The sequence below is a fragment of the Nyctereutes procyonoides genome, unplaced genomic scaffold (genome assembly GCF_905146905.1).
Source record: "Nyctereutes procyonoides isolate TBG_1078 unplaced genomic scaffold, NYPRO_anot_genome, whole genome shotgun sequence".
NCBI classification, from domain to species: Eukaryota; Metazoa; Chordata; class Mammalia; order Carnivora; family Canidae; genus Nyctereutes; species Nyctereutes procyonoides.
The window spans coordinates 20,516,783-20,537,820 of NW_026575052.1; the positions used below are offsets into that span (position 1 = coordinate 20,516,783).

Here is a 21,038-nt window from a genome sequence, read left to right on the forward strand (position 1 = left end):
ATCTTGTCTCCCTGCCAGTCCATTGTTGGCACAGTTGCCAGACGAAGCTTCTTCAGATGCTGCATTTTTGAAGTCAGGCATCCCTGGTGCATCTCAAAAACATTAAATTAGCTCCTCGTTCTCCTAGGAAAGTCTAAACTTCTCAGCTCCTCATTCGGAGCCCGCTGTGGGCAGGTGCCTGCTTTCCTTGGCTACTTCTCTCCCTCCTCTATGGGCCGCAGCCTGTGTCATCGGCTTAGTGCTTCCTGGGTCACCCTTGTTCCTCCTAGTCTCAAAGTCTTTAGCTCTTTCCTGGAGCCTTGTCTGCCAGCCATTCTTTTCAGGTCTTTGCTGATGGTTACTGGCTCTCCCACTCGTTCATCTGACGCTCAATTCACTAAGCAAATATTACAAAAGACATGCTGTTTTGTGCCTGAGGAGTGGAGTATAGAGGGTATAAGAGAGGTCTCTGTGGCCAGGAAGCTCACCTATGTCATCTGGACTCTATCTTTCTGTGTTTGTATCTACTGGATTGGAAGTGTAAAGGCAGAGGCAGAGGCCCAGCCTAATGTCTTAAAATTCAAGAATTAAAAAGTCAGCAGCACATGTCCACCCGGCAAGTGTTCTGTACAGGCTGACCTGCCATGAGAGCTGCTAGTCCACCTCCATTAAGACTGCTTGGAATTTCTTATTTACCTGTTTTGACATTTTTTAAGTTATTAAATTCTGTATATTCCCATTTTAGCCTAGCGTCAGTTGTAACATTAAAATTAAGGTAGAAATCCAGGAACATAAAGTCTTCAGTGAAGTTAAAAGACTTAATTAGATAAGGTTATTTAAGATAGTGATTTCTCATTAGACTGGCCTTGCCTGTATTAACTTTTCTGCCTTTTTTTTTTTTTCCTTCAGTCTGCATGAAGAAATCAGTGATTTTTATGAATATATGTCTCCAAGACCGGAGGAGGAGAAGATGCGGATGGAAGTGGTGAACAGGATCGAGAGTGTGATTAAGGAGCTCTGGCCCAGCGCTGACGTGAGTACCTGTATGGGTGGTAGGCTGCTGAGGGTAACGTGCCTGACCACAGGATGGAGAGTATCTCAGGAGTCCTCACACACAGGTCTCTCTGCATCTGAACACTCAGGGTCCAGTTGAATTTTAAACAGTTTTTTCTAGCCTTTAGAATCTGGAGCATCCTAATTTTTTGTGATGAATTGGATGACTTAGTTAAAACTATTTCTTTGCAGTGCTGAATAGCAATACTAGAGGTAACTATATTTAGGAATCATTAGTTGACAGAGAAGATAGACCAGGCTTTCTTAGAGTAGTATGTTATGGATCTGATGTATGAAAATCCCATAACTGTTTTGTTTCACCCTGCCAGTGTAAATGTTATGTCATTCTTTATAGCTGAATGAAAATGTCAAGTAGGCATTTCTTGTGTCATTAGAAGTTCAGTTTCTTAGGCTAACGCAGGCCTAAGTCTGTTTTCCTTTCTTAACGTTGCTGTTTCCTCCTTTCTGGCTCTTCCTTGTCTCCCTGTGCAGTCCTACCCAGTGAACAGAACCTTGGCCTGAGAATTCCTCTTTGCTTATTTGTGGTTCCTATTGTTGAAACTAAGTGAATACTTTTTTGGGCTTTTATTTATTTTTTATTTTTTTTAAATGAGAGTCTGTTCTGCAATTCAAAGAAGTTAGAATCCATTACTCTGTGTTAATGGCTTTTCTTGAGACTTTGTTGTAGGATGGTGATGAGGGAGCCGGGGAAGTTCCTTTTGTCCAGTTGGCAAAACAGAAAGGCTTCCAATAAGATACTATAGGGGAAATGTTGGGAGCGAGGGTGGAGGACTGCTATTTTATTGAGCAGTTGTGTGGTGACATTGATTCTCCTGTGTGATCCAAATCCATGGCTTTCAGTGGCAGGGGAGTTTGCCACCCAGGGGTCCCTTGGCAATGTCGGAGACATTTTTGATTATTGTTAACTGGTAAGGTGCTCTTGGCTTATAGTGGGTAGAGGCCAAGGATGTTCCTAAACATCCTACAATGCACAGGACAGCCCCTGGCAGACAGCTGTCTGCTGTGAATGTCGGTCATGCTGGGGTTGAGAAACTCTGATTTAAATTAATCATCCTCCTTTGGAGGTGGGAGGTTTTATCCATATTTTTGTTCCCAGAAGAGAGACATGTAGCTGCGATTCTGTTCCTGGGTCCATCTCACTTCCGAGGCCGAGCATTTTGGTCATTCGCTAGTTTTTACTTCAGTTCCTCACCTACCTCAAGTCTTCCACTGTGCTTGCTCACTGGCTGAGATAGGATGGGTCTGTTTTTATGCCTCACCACGATGTTAGGATGCTGGTTTTGTGGAGCTGGTCTGCTGCTGGAGTAGTCTGACCCTAACTCAGGGACCCATGAAAAAATTCCTGCTCAGGGAACCAAAATTAAGCCTTTGTTGAACACATCTCTAGCTTATAAGGAACATGAGTGGCTAAATATTACTTTTGAAAGTTTTCTATTTCAATCTGTGCATTTGATATTTTAACCTGGTAAGTTTAAACTATATTCCTACTGTCTGCATATGAGAGCCAGCATCCCATCTCTGCTTCAGGAAAATGGTATTATAAAAAAAAAAAAAAACGCTCTTGTAGTACTAAAAACTACCAACAGAGGGTAGCAAAACCCTGATATTTATCTATAGCATGGTGGCTTTTCATCTGATAGATACTTTAATGTTGTAATGATTTTTTGTATTTCAGGTCCAGATATTTGGAAGTTTTAAAACTGGCCTGTATTTGCCTACTAGGTTAGTACATTTATGAAGCTTTCAGGGGGTTGTGCCTTTTTCTAGATTTTGACTATTGAAGGTGGAAGAGTAGAAACAAAATAAATTTATGAAATGAAAATTCACTTTATATTTGAATTACCTTGAGGGTGGAACATCACTTCAGATGATCCTCTCAAACTGACACCTGTATCATCTGGGAGAGATGTAGCAATGGACTCAGATAACAATTTCAGCAATTGACTACTTGCCTGCAGAGAACTATTCATCTCCATAACTTAACCCACTAATGCGGATGTTGATGTCATATTATGGCAGAACACCTGGCTATATTGTAGAGCTGTGTATACTCTGGAATGCCAGGGCTGTCGTTTCTTTTTAAGAACTCATACTATTAGCAGTTGTTTCAGCATCCTGACCCCAAGCTTCAGGGTGTAGACTTCTCTGAGGAAGACCTCTTACTAGTTTTAATCTTCTTAAATGAGGGCAGTCATGACCCACCGCCTGGGGCAGGGCAGGCCTTTTGAGGGATGATGAGACTTGCCCAAGGGGTGAATACTTGTTTTCTATAAACTGAAATTTCAGCATGTGTTTGTTTTTGCTTTTATTGTGGTTAAGAAACTTACTGTGAGATTTACCCTTCTAACAAAGTTTTGACTGCACAGTACAGTATGATTTTAACTATAGGCATCCATCATGTTTTTTATTTGAGCTTGATTTGATCTACTTTACCCAAACTTAAAATGTGTTGATGTGGAGAGAACCTAGCAATTTCTGTTCTGCCCATTGCTATCATAGGCCTATAAAAGCCGTAAAGTATCCAACTGTGAGTTCATGAATGTTTTTCCTTATTTAGATTCTGAGTTTCAACAAAACCCTGAGTCACTCTAAAAAAATTTAATTGAATTTTCTGAATATGTAGTACTTTCACATAGTTCAAATGGAAAGGGTATGACAATAATTATAGTGAAAAGTGCAGACCCCACCTGTGTCCCCTGCTCCTTGGAGGAGGCACTGGTCCCAGTTTCTCGTACATCCTTGCAGGAACATTCTATACATATGAAAGGAAATGTGTGTGTGTCTTCTCCCCTTTTCACCCAAGTGGTGGCATCCTACCTGCATTGTTTGCAACTTACTTTTTACAGTTAATTATTTAAATCAGAGTTAATCAGTGAATCTCATCCATATAGGCACATCTTAAGTGTTTGAGTTCCAGAAACTTTTATGAACAAGAAATGTTCAGTGTTGTTTTTTGAGGGTTTACTTCTTTCAAAATCACCTTGTTTCCTGAGGCCTGACTTCGTGAAATGACTAGGAGGAGATGGTTGTTAAAAGTCACCAGCCTCCACTTCCCCTCTAAAGACATGTTGGGTCTTCACTAGGTAGTGTGACCAGTGGGTTTTAAGTGCACTACTTTGAAGTCTGGAAGCCCAAATGTAAGTGGATACAAGTACAGTTTCTTCTTCAAACAACTTGTGTGTTTGTGTTCTGTGTTCAGTGACATTGATCTTGTGGTATTTGGGAAGTGGGAGAACCTTCCCCTCTGGACCCTGGAAGAAGCCCTGCGGAAACACAAAGTTGCAGATGAGGATTCGGTGAAAGTTCTAGACAAAGCAACAGTAAGTTCTTCCAACATTTCATCACATCTCCAGTTACTTATGCATGAAAGTTAAAAATTCAAATTTAATTTTGGTGAGCATAGTTGGCTTCTCACTAAAAGATTCTTTCCTTCCATTAGTGATCACAGTCCTCATATGTAAATTTGGTCTGTGAAACAAAGGAACTTGTGGTTACATAGTTCTTTAAAAAATAATACTCGGGGATTCCTGGGTGGCTCAGTGGTTTAGTGTCTGCCTTTGGCTCAGGGCGTGATCCTGGAGACTCGGGAGCGAGTCCCACGTTGGGCTCCTTGCAGGGAGCCTGCTTCTCCCTCTTCCTGTGTCTCTGCCTCTCTCTCTCTCTCTTTCTCTCTGTTGCTCATGAATAAATAAATAAATAAAAAATACTCAATTTTATCATGCATAATACTCACTGTAGAGTTTTTAAATATAAAAAAGTTTAGAGGCACTTGGATGGCTCAGTTGGCTGTGTGCTTCCAGCTCAGGTCATGATCCCAGGGTCCTGGGATCAGCCCCACATGGAGGTCCCTGCTCAGCGGGGAGTCTGCTTCTCCCTCTTCCTCTGCCCTTCACCCTGCCCATGCTCTCTCTCTTTCTCTTTCTCTCTCTCTGTCAGATAAATAAAATCTTTAAAAATATATTAAGAATAAATAGAAATATGGCTATCTATTAAACAGTTTTAAAAAAATAAACAGTTTATAGTTAACAGAAGATGTTGCTCTTCTATCTTTACGTCCTTGAGAAGCTGTATGTACTGTTGACTCCTGAACAACATGGGGGTCCTGCTACACAGTTGAAAATCCACCTGTAAATTGGGACACCCTAGAGATTACTAGGAGCCTTCTGTTGACTGGAAGGATTACTGATAACATAAACAATTAGCACATATTTTGTATTTATAAGTATTATATACTATATTCTTATAAAGTAAGCTAGAGGAAAGAAAATGTTAAGAAAATCATAAGGAAAATGCACTTACAGCATTGTGTAAAATTGTGTAAAAGTGGAGCCACATAGTTTTAACTTGTGTTGTTCAAGGGTCAACTGTAAATTGAAATTTTGTAGATCAAATAACTTGATATTTTAATTCTATCTAGAATGGCCATTAAAGAACCTTCACGGATGCTCATTATAGAAATGAATTTATCTATTTTATAAGTTTGGAGTTTTGGGGGTTCCTGGGGGTGACTCAGGTGAAGTGTCTGCCTTGGGCTCAGGTCATGATCCTGGGGTCCTGGGATTGAGCCCTGCATCCGGCTCTCTGCTCAGTGGAGAGTCTGCTTCTCCCTCTTCCTCTGCCTCTCCCTATGCTGACATTCTTTCTCTCTGTCTCTTGCTTGCTTCCTCTCAAATACTAAGTAAAATATTTTAAAAAAAAGGTTTGGAATTTTGATGTTAGGTTTTCTTAGAACAAAACAACTCATACAGTTTCTTATAAAAAGCTATTAATTTGAAAAACCAGTTCTGCACATAGTGTTTGCTGGCCTGAGTTTTCTAATACATGGTGCAAATAGAATAGAGCCTTTAAAAATTTTTTTTAATTTAAGTAATCTTTATAACCAGGCTCAAACTCACAATCCTGAGATCAAGAGTCACATGCTTTTCTGACTGAGCCAGGTGCCTCAGAGCCTTTTTTTTTTTTTTCCAATTTAAATTCAATTTAGTGGGCAGCCCTGGTGGCACAGCGGTTTAGCACCGCCTACAGCTCAGGGCGTGATCCTGGAGACCCAGGATCGAGTCCCACATCGGGCTCCCTGCATGGGGCCCGCCTCTCTCTCTGCCTCTCTTTCTCTCTCTCTCTCTGAATGAATAAATAAATAAATCTTTAAAAAAAAATAATAAATTCAATTTAGTTAACATATACTATAATATTAGTTTTATGTTATTCGTTTCAGGGGTAGAATTTAATGATTCATCAGTTGCATACAACACCCGGTGTTATATCACATGCCCTCCTTAATGCCCATCACCCAGTTATCCCATCCCCCTACCTCTCCTTCAGCAACCGTTATTTTGTTTCCTAGAGTTAAGAATATCTTATAGTTTGCCTTTTTTTTTAAGAATTTCTAATATCTCATATAAATCATTCAGTCATTTTTTTGAGAATAATTCTTATGTCTTCTCTAGGTTGTTTTATGGGCTGTTTGCAAAACTGACCAATAAATACCGGTGAATTTTTGTGTTTGACCTAATCTAGCAGCTTTCTAATTAGGAACAGTTTGCTGAAAGGCCTGACATTCGTAATTCTTGATGTTACACTGAGTTGGAAACTGTTCTCCAAACTACAAAATATTGAGAGAGGCTTTTGTTCCTGATTTAAAAACTCTCAGCCAATAGAAATAAAAAAAATACACTGTATGAAGTTCAATGCTAAATACATAAAGTATCTAAAAGGCCAAGTGACTATGGTATGTAGTATTGAGGACACTCTAGAGTTTTTATGTCCTCAGGAGGAGGTCGAGGCCTCAAGTCAAGTAACCTTTCTATCCCCTGATTGTATTGTTTAATTTGGTTCAAGTATTTTAATTTTGTCTTTCTTCTCTTTCTAGGTACCTATTATTAAATTAACAGATTCTTTTACTGAAGTGAAAGTTGATATCAGCTTTAATGTACAGAATGGCGTGAGAGCAGCTGACCTCATCAAAGATTTTACCAAGGTCAGAGAATTCATAGTGTTTATTCAGTGAGACTGTTAGAAATGGAGTTTTGTTTTGAGATTCTGTTGTGATCGTGTTCTGATTCACTTTGCTAAACTATTTTTACGGATTTTTTGCCGACAAGTGCTTCTTTTCTGTCCAGTGGCCTGCCTTTCCTTGAATCTGCTTGTAATAATCAGTAATTTATAATGTGACCTCAAGTCCAGGGTTCGGAAAGCTTTTGAAGAACTTCTTTGCTCTAGATCATTCCTTTTATGGGAGATAAGGGCTGAAATGCTGAGTAATCATTCTTGTCTGCTTTTAATCTCTTAAGAGTTTAGGTTAAAAACTTTCCCAAGGCCCCCCAGTCACTTGTAAGGTAGTTCCTGCAGATTTCCCTACTTTGTCATGAGGTGATTTAGTATCTATTTTCCTTTGTTAGGTGTTCTTCCAAGACAGGGAAGAATTTTTCAGCATCTTCAGAACATTTACATGCTTAGACATGTCAGCCTTTTTCGCCTTAAGCTGAACACTGTTAACTGCTTTGGCTCATGTAGAATATCTTTTCTGTCCATTCAGAACAATACTTTTCTTTATCAACTCTACAGATTCACCTTTTTCTTTTTTTTTTTTTAATTTTTAATTTATTTATTTATGAGAGAGAGAGAGAGAGAGAGAGAGAGAGGGGGGCAGAGACACAGGCAGAGGGAGAAGCAGGCTCCATGCACCGGGAGCCCGATGTGGGATTCGATCCCGGTCTCCAGGATGGCGCCCTGGGCCAAAGGCAGGCGCTAAACCGCTGCGCCACCCAGGGATCCCACCTTTTTCTTTTCTTTGTAAGAAAAAAATTGAGCTACTTTATCATGTAGTAAACATTAGATTCTCCTAGAAATGTGCAGAGTATAGGAAAACAGAGAAAGAGATTATCCATTATCCTACTCTTTTGGAGGTGTTGAGTATGTGTAAATTTTTTTCTCCCAGAAAAGAAATCTTTTTAAAATTGAGAACGATATGCATGATAGTTTATTCATATCAAAGGAAAACAAAAAATACCTTATGCTTAGATCAGTTTCATGGGACTTGCCATCACCAACCTTTCTTTTTGGCTTGTTTATCCCCTTGAAATTTTTAACAAACAGAATAGCATGCTATATACACATCGTCTCATACTTTTTGGAGGTTTTCATTCATTCATTCATTCATTCATTCATTTATTTATTTATTTATTTATTTATTTATGGAGGTTTTCATATCAGCACAGACAGGTTTCCTTCATTCTTTTCATTGATGACATAATAGTCCTTTCTCAGAAGATACCATGCTTTGTGTAGCTCTCCCCTGGTGATGTTTCTAGGGTTTTTTACTATTACAGAAAGTGCTTAAAAGAACATCCTTCTATATGTGCATCTTTCTTTATGCTTGTAAAATTGTTGGAAGATTCTGGAAGTGGAGTTTCAGGGTCAAAGAGTATAATACAGATCAGATTCTTTTGGAAATTTACCTAATTGTTCTTTAAAGAGACCATCTGTTTATGGCTTCAGCCATAATGTTTAAAAATGATTATTTCTCCATAGATTTGTTATTCCTCAGGCTTGCTTGCTTTGACATGATTTGCAAAAGTATAGACTTTTTACTTTCTTATAGAAACAGAATGTGTTCATTCTAGATGTCAAGAACAAACTAGAAATTACTAGTAATTCTCCCATTCCTAGGTAATGACTATTAAGACTTCTTTCTAGATGTTGGGTCTGCTGTGTTCCCTCAGCATCCTTAGCCTAGGGCCTGGCTTGTGGAGAATACTTAATGAGTACATGCATGAATGAAAGATGGACTCACACTGGCCCATGTTTGCCAGCTTGGGTGTTCTCACCTATCTCTGTAAATCGTGGAAGGTGAGTCTGTGTGTGGTCACCTGCCCACAGGGAAGACAGCAGGCAGGAAAGTTCCTGGACTGTGCACAGTCATCTGAAGGACCCTGATCTACTTGGTGGAGTGCCACCTTAGAAAAAGGATTCCTTAAAATCCCACTGATTTAGTGCTTTACGGGTTGAGAATTTGTCCTGTACTCTGTTACCTGTTTACAAGTGAATAGCATATGGTAATGGCCATAAAGAAGTGTCATCAAAAATATATCGCTGGTGTTTCTCTCCCATGGTGAGTGCTAGGATGCCATGATTTATGTCTTCATGTTGTAGATTTTTAGATGTGAGGAGAAAATCTTTAATTACTGATAACTTATACTTTTTTTTTTCTATCTTGCTCTTAAAATAGAAAGTTAAATGTATTGGATATCTCCACTAAAGTTTGTAATGTTAGGACCAGCTTATGCTCCTGTTAATGCTTATTAGCACAATTACTGAAATAGGAATTCACTGAAAATATAATTTTCTTTTTTCAGAAATATCCTGTATTACCATACTTGGTTTTAGTATTGAAGCAATTCTTATTACAGAGGGACCTTAATGAAGTATTTACAGGTGGAATTGGTTCTTATAGTCTCTTTTTAATGGCAGTCAGTTTCCTTCAGGTAAGTTGTTTGATTATACCTTGTTTAGTGTACACTAAAATAAAATTTTTAAAAATCAATTCAGAATCATTTTGGAAAAAATTTAAGTCAAGCTCTAATTGGAATACTTCCTTTATTTACTTATGACTTTTCTCTTTAAGCTGAGTACCTGTTTATAATTTAACAAATAAGTATTTTTAAATCCCAGGAAAGAATATTTTTAATCTCATACGTTCTAGTAGTTTTGAGAATTTTCACTCAAATTTTGACATCCATAGGTATGACATGATTTTCATAAGTATAAATAGTAGTATAAATGCCAAAAATAAGAATATCTTTTAAGCAACTAATCCTGGAAGTTCAGCTGGAATTGAAGTCTGCTATCTGGGTAGAATGAGTTTGAAGTCTTAATATTGTGTTGAATGTGTTTATGAAGCACGGTGTTGCCAGCTGCCTGACTCTGCTCATCAGAATGACTTCCCTGGTGTGTTGGACCTCATCAGCTGTGTCAGCTTCCTGGGGCATCTTAATCAAAATCATAATAGTACTGTTTTTATAGAAGTTAGGATGTCACTTATTATCCCCACCTTGATAATTTAGAGAAAATCCAATATAATTTCTTTTTTTTTTTTCCTGGTTTTAGTTACATCCCAGGGAAGATGCTTGCATCCCCAATACAAACTATGGTGTTCTCTTAATAGAATTTTTTGAATTATATGGACGACACTTCAATTATTTAAAGACTGGCATCCGGATAAAGGATGGTGGTTCATATGTGGCCAAAGATGAAGTACAGAAAAATATGCTCGATGGCTACAGGCCATCGATGCTTTATATTGAAGATCCTTTACAACCAGGTATTGAAATTAGGTAAATTTGTGGGCATTCAAAGAAAGGGCACTGTCAGTATAGTCCTTTTACAAACTCTCTTTAGAGGAGGGACACTTGGCTGGCTCATTCGTTGGAGCGTGTGACTCTTGATACTCGGGGTTGTGAGTTCGGGCCCGAGGTTGGAGGTAGAGATTACTTAAATAAGTACATAAATCTTAAAAACAAACAAACAACAAAAAAAAAAAACAAAAAACCACCTCTTTCTTTAGATGAAGAATGAAACTTCTAATTGTACTTATTCTTTTTCATCAAAATATTTTGTAAGAAAACATATGAAAGCACACACATGCCAGAAAAACATGCCGCATACTCCTGGGGAGTTGGGAGTAGAGTCCATTTGACCCCAAGAGGCAAAGGAGCAAAGGTGTTAGCTGTTGGATGGATTTGGGCCTGTCTCCCGTTTGAAGGTCATTGTGTTTTCTTGTGTCCTCGTTGCCCCCTGAGTCCAGCCAGTTGTCAACCAGGGTTTCAGTGAGGTTTCTGAAGTCCTCCAAGACAGTGAGCATGGTAATAAGCCAGCTCAGAAAGGATGAGTGAAAGGGTTCAGAGAGACCATTTATTTTCTTTTTGGGCCCCCTTCTTTCCTCTTTTAATTTTATGTCTCCCTATGCCTTTCCCCAGCTTCCCATTGGCGGTAAAGGGAACAGCAGGGCCCTTCCTTGCTTTTAGGGGGTTATGTTTGTTTGCTTGTACTTTAGTTTCCCTGAGCAATATTGTTTCTTGCTGTAATTGTAAAATATTTAAATTCTATGTTATCAGACTTGAAGGGAGATGCTTTGAGTCATTTGCTTAACTGTTAACTTTGAAAATGGATAAGGAAAGGGAGTTATGAGAGAGAGTAGTTGTCTAGGGCTCTTTGCAGGCTTATTGTGCCATATTACAAACATTGATAGTTCTGCATGTTTATTCATTGTGGAAATGTTTATCGAGTGGCTTCTCTACATAAAGGGCACAAGGATTTTCACCAAGATGGTCCTTGCTCTTCAGGAGCTCATAATTTCATGCCAGAAATTTTCTGTTCAGGTAGCTAATAGAAACAAAAGATAGGGATGTCTCATTTTTTTTTGGTTTTACTCGTAGGAGACTGGGCAGGCAGTTAACTCCCTTTGTTTGCGTGACTGTGTGTGGGATAGTCCCTGTAGGGCCAAGATTCATTTAGACAATTTATATGCTATGACGTACTTACTGCATGGTACACACGTTCAGAGCCTGGGGAGTCGTGGGGATGACTGCCTGCCCAGACTCTCTGTGCAACTGTAGCAGGAAAGTAATTGCCCTTGCTCTTCCAGAAGAGGGCCCATGAGCATTTAGTTCTCATTAAGCAGTGGTCATGCCTACTCTCATCCGTATGTGTTTCTTTTAAAGGTAATGATGTTGGAAGGAGTTCATATGGGGCCATGCAGGTGAAACAGGCCTTTGATTATGCCTATGTTGTGTTGAGTCATGCTGTATCACCAATAGCCAAGTATTATCCCAACAACGAAACGGAGAGGTAAAGGCTTCACTTACATCAGCCTGTTGGGTCAGAATTGCGTGTGGCTTCTTGTCTCCGAATTAACATACCCCCCTCTCTTTTCTTTAAATGCATGCAGCATATTAGGCAGAATAATTAGAGTAACGGACGAAGTTGCCACGTACAGGGATTGGATATCAAAGCAGTGGGGCTTGCAGAGTGGGCCCGAGCCCTCGTGCAATGGTAAGTCTCTCCTTGATCGATCGACTGAGCATCAGTGGCTTTTCTGTGTTGTGTGCGTTTAATGGGAAGAAACGTTTTCCAATCTTTTGCCACTCTTTCAGGAAATGGTGTTACCTTGATAGTAGATACTCAGCAGTTAGATAAATGTAATAATAATCTATCTGAAGAAAATGAAGCCCTTGGAAAATGTAGAAGTAAAACTTCGGAATCTCTTAGTAAACACTCTTCAAACTCTTCATCAGGTCCAGTGTCTTCCTCTTCTGCCACACAGTCCAGCTCTAGTGATGTCGTAAGTATGAGGACATGGCTTTTCTGAACCTACACCCTGAGGAGTTCTCTTGGGGGGGGGTAACTGTGTATAGAGGGGCTAGGCCTAACTCTTTTTCTCATTTGTTACTGGGAAATTTTAGTGACTGCACTGATTGTACATGTCCCTAACACTGGGTTAAAATTTTCAAGCATACAACAAAAATGAAAGAATTTTATCAGATATATATATATATATCACCATCAGATTTTACCATTAACCTGTTGCTTGCTTATCCTATAGCTAGCCATTCACCCATCCCTTTGTCCGTAATTCATCTTATTCTTTGAAACATTTCAAAGTAAATTACAGGCATCAGTGCACTTCCTCCAAAGTATTGCAATGTGCTCCTCATTAAGCAGGGTTCATTAACCAGGGTTCAGTATTTAGTTTTTCCTTTTGATATAAAATTGAAATACAAGGAAATCTTAGTGATGCATCACTAAATTTTAACAACTGTATGCATGTGTGTAACCCCAACTATAACAAGATATAGACTGTTACCTTCATCCCAGAGAAGTCCTTCATGATGCTTTCCTGTCAGTCCCAAATTCTACCCCAGAGGTAACCACTGTTACGATTTTCTGATGCCTACAGGTTAGTTTTGCCTGTTCCAGAATTTCACATAAGTGGACTTATTATTAGTATGTACTCTTTTGCATAAGGTTTCTTCCACTCAATAATGTTTTTGAGCTTCTTGATTGAAGTTTTAAAGATTGAGATATAATTCACATATCATAAAGTTCACTATTTTAGAATGTGCAGTTAAGTGGTTTTCAGTGTCTTCACGTTGTTACGCAGCCATCATCACTGTCTGAGTCCCAGGACTCCAGAAAGAAACCTGTTAGCAGCCCTTAACAAGTCCTCATTCCCCAAGGCCCCTGGCAGCCTTGCTTTTGCTGTCTGTCTGACCCTAGCCCTGATTGAATTTTTAGTGTAAGGTATACCTGCAGTTATTTTTCCGTATCAGGGTTGATTTTGAGTTTACTTAATTGAGAAATAACATAGGCTTACCCGTTATTTGAATTTTGACTTTATTAAGTGTATGACATAAAGAGTAATCTATGGAAGGGAAATAATTTTATGTTGTTGTTGATGACCATGTGTCATAATGGAGTCCTCATTTGGCACAATCTACCTGTATGCCTTTTTGATTCCTAGAGCAGAGCTATGGTAGAGGACATAACTGAGCTAGATGTCACAGACATAGCGGGGCAGGAATAGTGATAGCCTCAAGAGGGAGCTGGAAGGGCCTAAGAGCTTGTACCTCTGAGATGCTGGGTAGAGTGTAACAGTGAAGGGTAGACCTGAAGGGAGATGTAGCCCAGTCATGGCCCTGGTAGCTCAGAAACAGGTGGGGCTCGACTCATTGTCTCCAGGAACTCCTTAACCATGTGGGGTATCTGGTTGGAGGGCTCACTGATTAGTTATCACAGACTTGGAGAAATTGAGCCCTTTGAGCCAATCCTTTCGGTTTTGATTGAGTCAGGGACCAAGGGTCTTTGCCATGCTCTTCCACTGTACCATGGTTCATTTCCTGTAAATAGATGTGCAGATAAACTTGGACCTCCATGAGCCCCGACAAGGCCAATGAACAAGGTCCGGGCATGGGCAATAGATGTAACAACGAACAGAGACCTATGGCTTTGAAATGTTTGGAGGAAAATTTGTGAAGGAAAGCTTAAGCAGTTAATTTTATAAATTCCTTGGGGTGCTTCCTTTAACTCCCAGATGTTTAAATTTAGTCCAGAGAGTACTTAGGTGAAGTTGTTTTCCCTCTTGATACTGAATTTCTAAATTATTAATATGTGACATTATAACTCATGTAACTTGTGTTAGGATTCCGATGCGACACCATGCAAAACCCCGAAACAGCTGCTTTGCCGTCCGTCCACTGGGAACCGAGTAGGGTCACAAGATGTGTCCTTGGAGTCCTCTCAGGCAGTTGGGAAAATGCAGAGCACCCAAACCAGTAACACCTCCAACAGCACCAACAAATCTCAGGTGTGTGGAATGTGTGTTTTGATAGTATTCAATACAAAATATCAAAATATTTACAATTTCTTACACATGAATATGTATGTATACATGGGTTTGAAGAAAACTCTGGGTTTAAAGAACAAACCTGTTTTTTTCTGAGAGGTTCCAAAGCACAGTGATTCTAGTAACAGGATGTCCTGGAGATTGTTATGAGACACCATTGTAACCTAAACCTTTGTGGGAATTTAATGACTGGTCCTTATCAGGTATCCCAGCCAAACCCACCTGATTGCAGATTCAGCATTTTAAAAAATCTCATTGAGTTATAAAAAGATTCAGTTGTCTTTGAATTAAGCTCACATGAAGCTTGGTGCATGACCTCATGGCAACATTGTATGTATCTGCAAGTAACAGATCCTTATTTATGTTTTAATGTTCAGTACCCAGTTGCTTGTATTGAAATGATCAGGAAGTGAGTGGTCCACCGTGGTCAGCCAATTTGTATCAGCTTTGACTTGAAAAGGCCACAGAGAATACTCTGTTTTCAGTTTTATGGTTGCCTAAAATTTTCTTAATCATGAATAATGAATCAAAACGAGGAAAGAAGCCATTTCGTACTGGGCTCTGACTTTCAGACCCCGGAGAAGGCCTCTTGGCAGTAGAGATGGTCTCTTAATGTTGTTGGTCCCCTCGTGTCTGACTTGACTCGCAGAATCCACTTTACCTATACAGCTTTCGTCAGGTGCACCACACACAGATCCATTTAGAAATGACAATGAAAGGGACAGAGAAGGAGAAGGAACAGCGAGTCGTGATGACCCCTGACCTGGCAGCGCACCTGTGGGTTTAGGCACTTCTTCCAGTAATGCCATTTATTATGTGGTACACTGGTGCATAGGTTCCTTAAAAAAAGTTTTACATTCCATGTCCTCTGTTAAGAAGTCAAGGTAGTATTCCAATATTTCCATTAAAAAAGAATGGAAAAGTTTTAGAGCTCAAGAGGGTGAATCCCTGGAGCATTGTTTTCTGCCTGCCAGATAAGTCAGCATATTCCTAGTTTTGCGGGGTCCCCAAGTGAGGTTTTATCAAGCGCTCTGTTGCATCCACAATACTAATGTCTCTTTGACCACTCTCTTTCTCTGCAGCATGGATCAGCAAGGCTCTTTCGTTCTTCCAGCAAAGGCTTCCAAGGTACAACTCAAACAAGCCATGGTTCCTTGATGACAAACAAACAGCATCAAGGCAAATCAAATAATCAGTATTACCATGGCAAAAAGAGGAAACACAAGAGGGATGCCCCCCTCTCAGACCTTTGTAGATAGTCGGCATCGTACGATGGACTGTCTTCTGTGTGCAATGATCTCATGCTCAGGACAGTTGGATAGGGACTCCTGGCATTCGGGAGCCTTACACTGTTCAGACTCTGATTTAGCAACTGCGTTTTTTCCCAGCTCGCCACGGAATGGATCATGAAGACTGACAACTGCAAAAACAAAAAGCAAGCAAAAAAGAGGGAAAAAAAAAAGGCTGCTCATTTGATAAGTCCTATGCTACAACAGGGTCATTTTAAGATTTAAAGCTTGAATGTAAAATAAATCTATTTCTCATTGGCTTTATGCAGAGTTCTAGGGGATAGTATTCAGTGTGGGTAGGGTGATAGAAACAAAAATCGATTTCAGAGGATGGGGTGGGGAAAGAAAACAAAACTATCTCATAGGAAGTCCAGACTCCAAAGGGGAAAGTGATCTGTGCATGTTTTCTTTTTTTTTAAATATTTTTGCATATATTTACCATTTTATTGTGTGTATATATAGATGACCATATAGGAAATTGATATTTGTAATAGTGGATTTGTTAATACTTTTTACATAACATTACTGTTTAAATTGTAAACAGATTTTTCTCAGGATTAGTTTGAAAAATAATCTGACTTGTCATCTTAACATCCATATATAGGGAAGTGATTAGTTCTATTACTCAATTTGTTTTCCTCAGCATTGAAATGACTTACTAGAACCCTTGTGACCTGCTGCAAAAATTTTTCCTCTCTAAAGAAAAGGTTTATGGTGGCAAATGATGTTTTATTTTGTAAAAAAAAAAAAAAAAGAAAAAGAAAAAAGAAAAGAAAAAAAGGAGAAAAAGAAAAAAAAAGAAAAGAAAAAAATGTACTATGTACTTTTGTGTAAACACTGAAAAATCTCTAGTCCTCTCTAAGAATTACCTTGCAACTGTTTTCTATAGTGCTGTCGTCTTGGGCAATGGGCAATTACATGACTTTGTGTTTGTTTCCTTTGCAGTCTTTTGTTTGTTTTGTTTTTCTTCCTAATAGGAAAAAAAAAAAAAAAAGCCACCCGCGTCCAGTCCCATTCCTGTTGCAGTGAATCCCCGAGTTCCACAGACTTTGCATGCTGGCTCTTCTAACCCTGCGTGCTGTGTGTGCTTGTTTTCTCATCTCTTATTCTTTTTTAAATTCATGCTTAACTACTGTGGGAGAGAATAACTGTAAACAGCTTTAATTAAATCATACTTATAAAAAACTATTTTCTTATACTCCACTTTATGCTTTTGGTATTGTTGATCTTTAAAAATTAAATGGTCTTTGATAATGGATCTATTTTGTATTGCCTTATTAAGACCAAATACTTCTTGTCATCCCATTCTTTATCCTCTCCTTCCATGGAATTGTTATCTTTAATTAAAACTTTTTAAAACATTGGCTTGTTTCAATCATACTGTAAATTTTGGTTGTGGTCAGCTTTGAGCGCAAATGAGATGTATAATTCTGTTATCCATCACGTGTTGAGTTTGAAACTCGGGAATATTGAATATAATAGGATGTAAGTGACATTTCTGAAAATGCTTTCTTTCAATGTGAAAGCTCTTATGTTTTAGCATCAGTGTGTGTGGCTCTGTTAATTATAGCCATTTCTGAAATGAGATTCTTTTTATATACATATATATATATACACACACATATATATATATATATACACACATATAAAGTACTATTGGCTTTTAGGAATTTCTTTTGTATACATTTATGAAATACTGAAGACCAATCAGATCATTAATGGACACTTAGTGCAACTTTTTATAAAGAAAATAATGCTAAAGTAAGATCAAAACTGATGTCATCACTGAAATTAACAGTTTTCAATATGTTCGTATTTTAATTCACAGCGGAAAAAATATGTTCCACAACTGGAAACTCCTAATACTTGTGTAAACCGTGGAAAATTTTAAATGTGATGTTATTTTGACAATGTTTTAAATTTTCGAGTCACATTTTATTCTGATTAGAATTTTTATCAAGATGTTGAGCTTTTGTTCTTTGAAACTAGTTTGTCATAACATATTGTGCATAATCACAGTATTTATTTCTAGGACTATTGCAAACGTGTAGACTGATGTTTACCGCTAAGGGAACAATTATTTATAAAATAATATTAAATCCAGTATTAGCTGCCTATTTCAGACACTTAATACTTGCAGAGATCCATTGTTACATTTACCACACTGAAGTTCTTTTTTGTTGTTTTGTTTTGTTTTGTTTCAAGAATCACCCTCATTGTTGAAAGTAAATGTACTCTTAGGGTGCAGATATTAGCGTTCCAATAAGCATGTGATTATATTAAGGTGGTGGTAGCGGGAAGATAATCTTGATTCCATTGGGAATCTTAGGTTTTCGTAAATTTATTGGGAAAATAGTTTTTCCTGTACTGCTGAAGTTTCTTTTTGGTAAACAGTATCTTTCTAAAAGAAAAAGCATGAAGGAGAAATTGAGGTGTGTACATATCCTCAAATGACCAGCATTGTATTCGTGAATACTGTGTATCTTGCAATGAACAGTGTGGAAGCTGTTCATTTTTCAATCTGAAGTAAAAATACTTTCAAGAACATTTAGTTTGCCTGCTCATTTGTTTTTGTACATTTCATCTCTGTATTTGACTCCTGTCTTTTTTCTTTTTTGAGTTCCAACACTTTCTATAAAGATTTTGTGAATATATCAGAAACGTGTCATTTAAATATTACAGTCCATCCATATTCATGAGTCATAACCTTCCTTTGCTCGTACTTATAGAACGGGACCTTACAAATGCTGCCTCACTGTGGCGACATTTCCTCTGGCAGTCATATAATTGTGCCTGTTTGGTGTCGAAGCTCCTTGAAGAGTCATAAAAAACATTTCAGTACTGGTTTTAGAAGTGCTGTTGGGTCGTGGACGTGTCAGCACCAAACCTGAGTGGTTAGGTTTTGATGACGAAGGTAAATGCATTTCTGCCCTCGAGTTTTAAGGTGTCCACCGAAGGTGACTGGTTTTTAGTGTCTTTGTCTTGTTTGGAGATGTTGGACGTGGTTTTCAAATCTAGCTTTGATCTTGGGATCTCCCAGTTTTATGTGGCTTTGCCCTCCAAGCTTCAACAGCTGATCATACTATTTTTTTGTCCTAACTTCAGTGTGTTTTACCTTTACTTGCATTTTGAGCCCGTCATTCAAACTTGGGTTCATTGCTTTTTGGCTCCAGATAGCCCTGGGTTTAAAGTCTTCACAGGGTAAAAACATACGTGCTAAGGAGAGCATTACTAATAGTCCTTTTTTTTTCCTCTGAAGTCTTGTATCTCCAAGTGTTTTCTCATTCCCTCCCCCGCGTCCTGGTAAGTGTGAGCTGTGTTTGTCTTAAACTATGGACTGGTGTCTGGAGTTTCCAGAGCTGTAGGTGGGCCAGGAGAAGCCACGGTGAGCTGCAGACCCTCTTGCTTCTGCACTGTCCTCAATGCAGAGACCTCTCCATTGGCTAGGATGTAGTTACCAAGGTTACTCTGTAGAAATCTCTAGAAGTCACCATTATCAGGTATTACTGATAAGTTGTGTTGGTATTCGTACTGTTCATGGCTATGTGTCTGTTTTATTTTAATGTTGACATACAGTTTGAAACTTCGGTTCCTTCAGTTAAAACATGCTGTTGATTTTGTAACGTCTCAGTCACAAACTGGGAATGTTGATTAGGGGATCAGTTGCTTCTCAGTGAACTTTTCAAAAATTAAGTGGTAACATATAATAAAGACATTCCCAATTTTGCTGTGATAAATACGGAAGCGTTAAATTAACGATCAGAAAAGTGTATTCCTATCCATCAGTTCTTGCTCTCCAAGCTCATTAAAGTGCTTTGATTAGTGGTGAGCAACATCTTCATCAACTATTTCGTCAGCAAAGTATTCCATAAGTGGCTCTATTGAGCTTAATTGAGTAGAAAGTTATACTTAATAGTCCCTCTTTATTCTAGTTTTCACCAGTGGCATAATTCATGTAGCGAAATACTTAGAGAATGATGTAGCATCACAGTGGAAACAAAGATGTGTAAAAACTGTTCCTTGGAAAAGTGTCTGTCTCGTGCCTCAGCTTCTGAACCTCAAGACTATTTTGCCAATACATTTATGGGCGGAAAAAATGTTACAAGAACAAATTATAATATGCTACATGATATTTAATATAACTAAGAGACAAGTCCGATTTTACCATGGAAGTTACTTGTGTGACTCAAAAACGATGTAACCCAAGAAGCCAACTTTTCTCTACCATCTTCTTGGGAGCTGTTTTAACTTGACACCTTGGGCAACTGTTTTTTTTTTTTTTCATCAAAGATAATGACCTAAATATCTGTATAAATCAAATGTTGACAGAATTATTAACCTGGAGAATTCTCCAAGTATAAGCTCTGCTGATCTACTTGATGCCCAGAATTAAATATTTACCTAAGAGCAGTTTCTAGTTCATATGCTGCTAATGTTTGTTTTACTCTTATGCAGGTTTTGTGATTTTAAGTGTTTGGCCTTTACATTTTCTACTTAAGTATATGCCTTATTAAATGTAACCTAGTCCATAGTCTGCTAGGCAGGAAGAGGTAACACTGTAGGAGAGATTGAGACAGAGAGAGAGAGAGAGAGAGAGAGAAAACGCATCCCATTTGTATTTAGGAACTTGAGGTATCTTCTGGGTTTACTGAGAGGGATGTTAGTTAGCCACATCACTAAGAACAGACGATAACAGGCAATCTCTTAATTTGTGTATTTCAGCACAAGTGTTTATTTTGCATTTCAGTGTAAGTCCTTGTGCTTCTATACGGCCTTGGCTACTTGTTGCAGAAGCTTCCATGTGGCTACGAGGCCAGGGCTCCGCTAAGGAGACAGTCTGGATGAATTTGTTAGAAGTGGTATTCAACCTTAAAGATGCTGTAGTAATGACAGATTACGAAGTATCACAAGCTGGTCATTACCAGGATCGTGAGGTGGGGTGGGTGGGGGAGACAGGCCTAGGAGAAGCATGATCTAAATCAGTAACTTGGTGAAGCTAATTTAGCCCTCACCTCTCATGGATGAGTCAGCCGTACCTTCTGAAGGGAGTGAGATTATTGGTCATCAGCCAGATTTTTTTGAGTTTAAATTTATCTCACCTCTCCATTTGGGTTCTGTGCAGCCCATGGCTGTTCCCTACATCGTTTCTTAATTACCTTTTATATGTGGTTGCAGTTTCTCCTAGTCCTGTCTCTTGGTCCCTAAAACCGCAATCTCTAAAATTTAAGATCCCTCTCTGATTTTTATATATTTAAATTTAAAGGAGTCACTTAAAAAAAAAGTCTTTCCAAAGTCCC

The 21,038-nt window shown here is 38.6% G+C and overlaps 1 protein-coding gene across 1 annotated transcript in view; it reads left to right on the forward strand.

The window, feature by feature from the left end:
* Positions 1-18,288, forward strand: part of TENT4B (terminal nucleotidyltransferase 4B) — a 75,397-nt gene extending 57,109 nt beyond the window's left edge. Inside the window, 11 exon segments of the mRNA XM_055332197.1 lie at positions 889-1,012; positions 2,729-2,775; positions 4,253-4,373; positions 6,923-7,030; positions 9,408-9,536; positions 10,159-10,372; positions 11,772-11,898; positions 11,999-12,102; positions 12,345-12,391; positions 14,249-14,413; positions 15,535-18,288. Of these exon segments, the coding sequence (XP_055188172.1) occupies positions 889-1,012; positions 2,729-2,775; positions 4,253-4,373; positions 6,923-7,030; positions 9,408-9,536; positions 10,159-10,372; positions 11,772-11,898; positions 11,999-12,102; positions 12,345-12,391; positions 14,249-14,413; positions 15,535-15,711 (1,363 nt within the window). The 3' untranslated portion in view covers positions 15,712-18,288.
* The last annotated feature ends 2,750 nt before the right edge of the window (positions 18,289-21,038 follow it).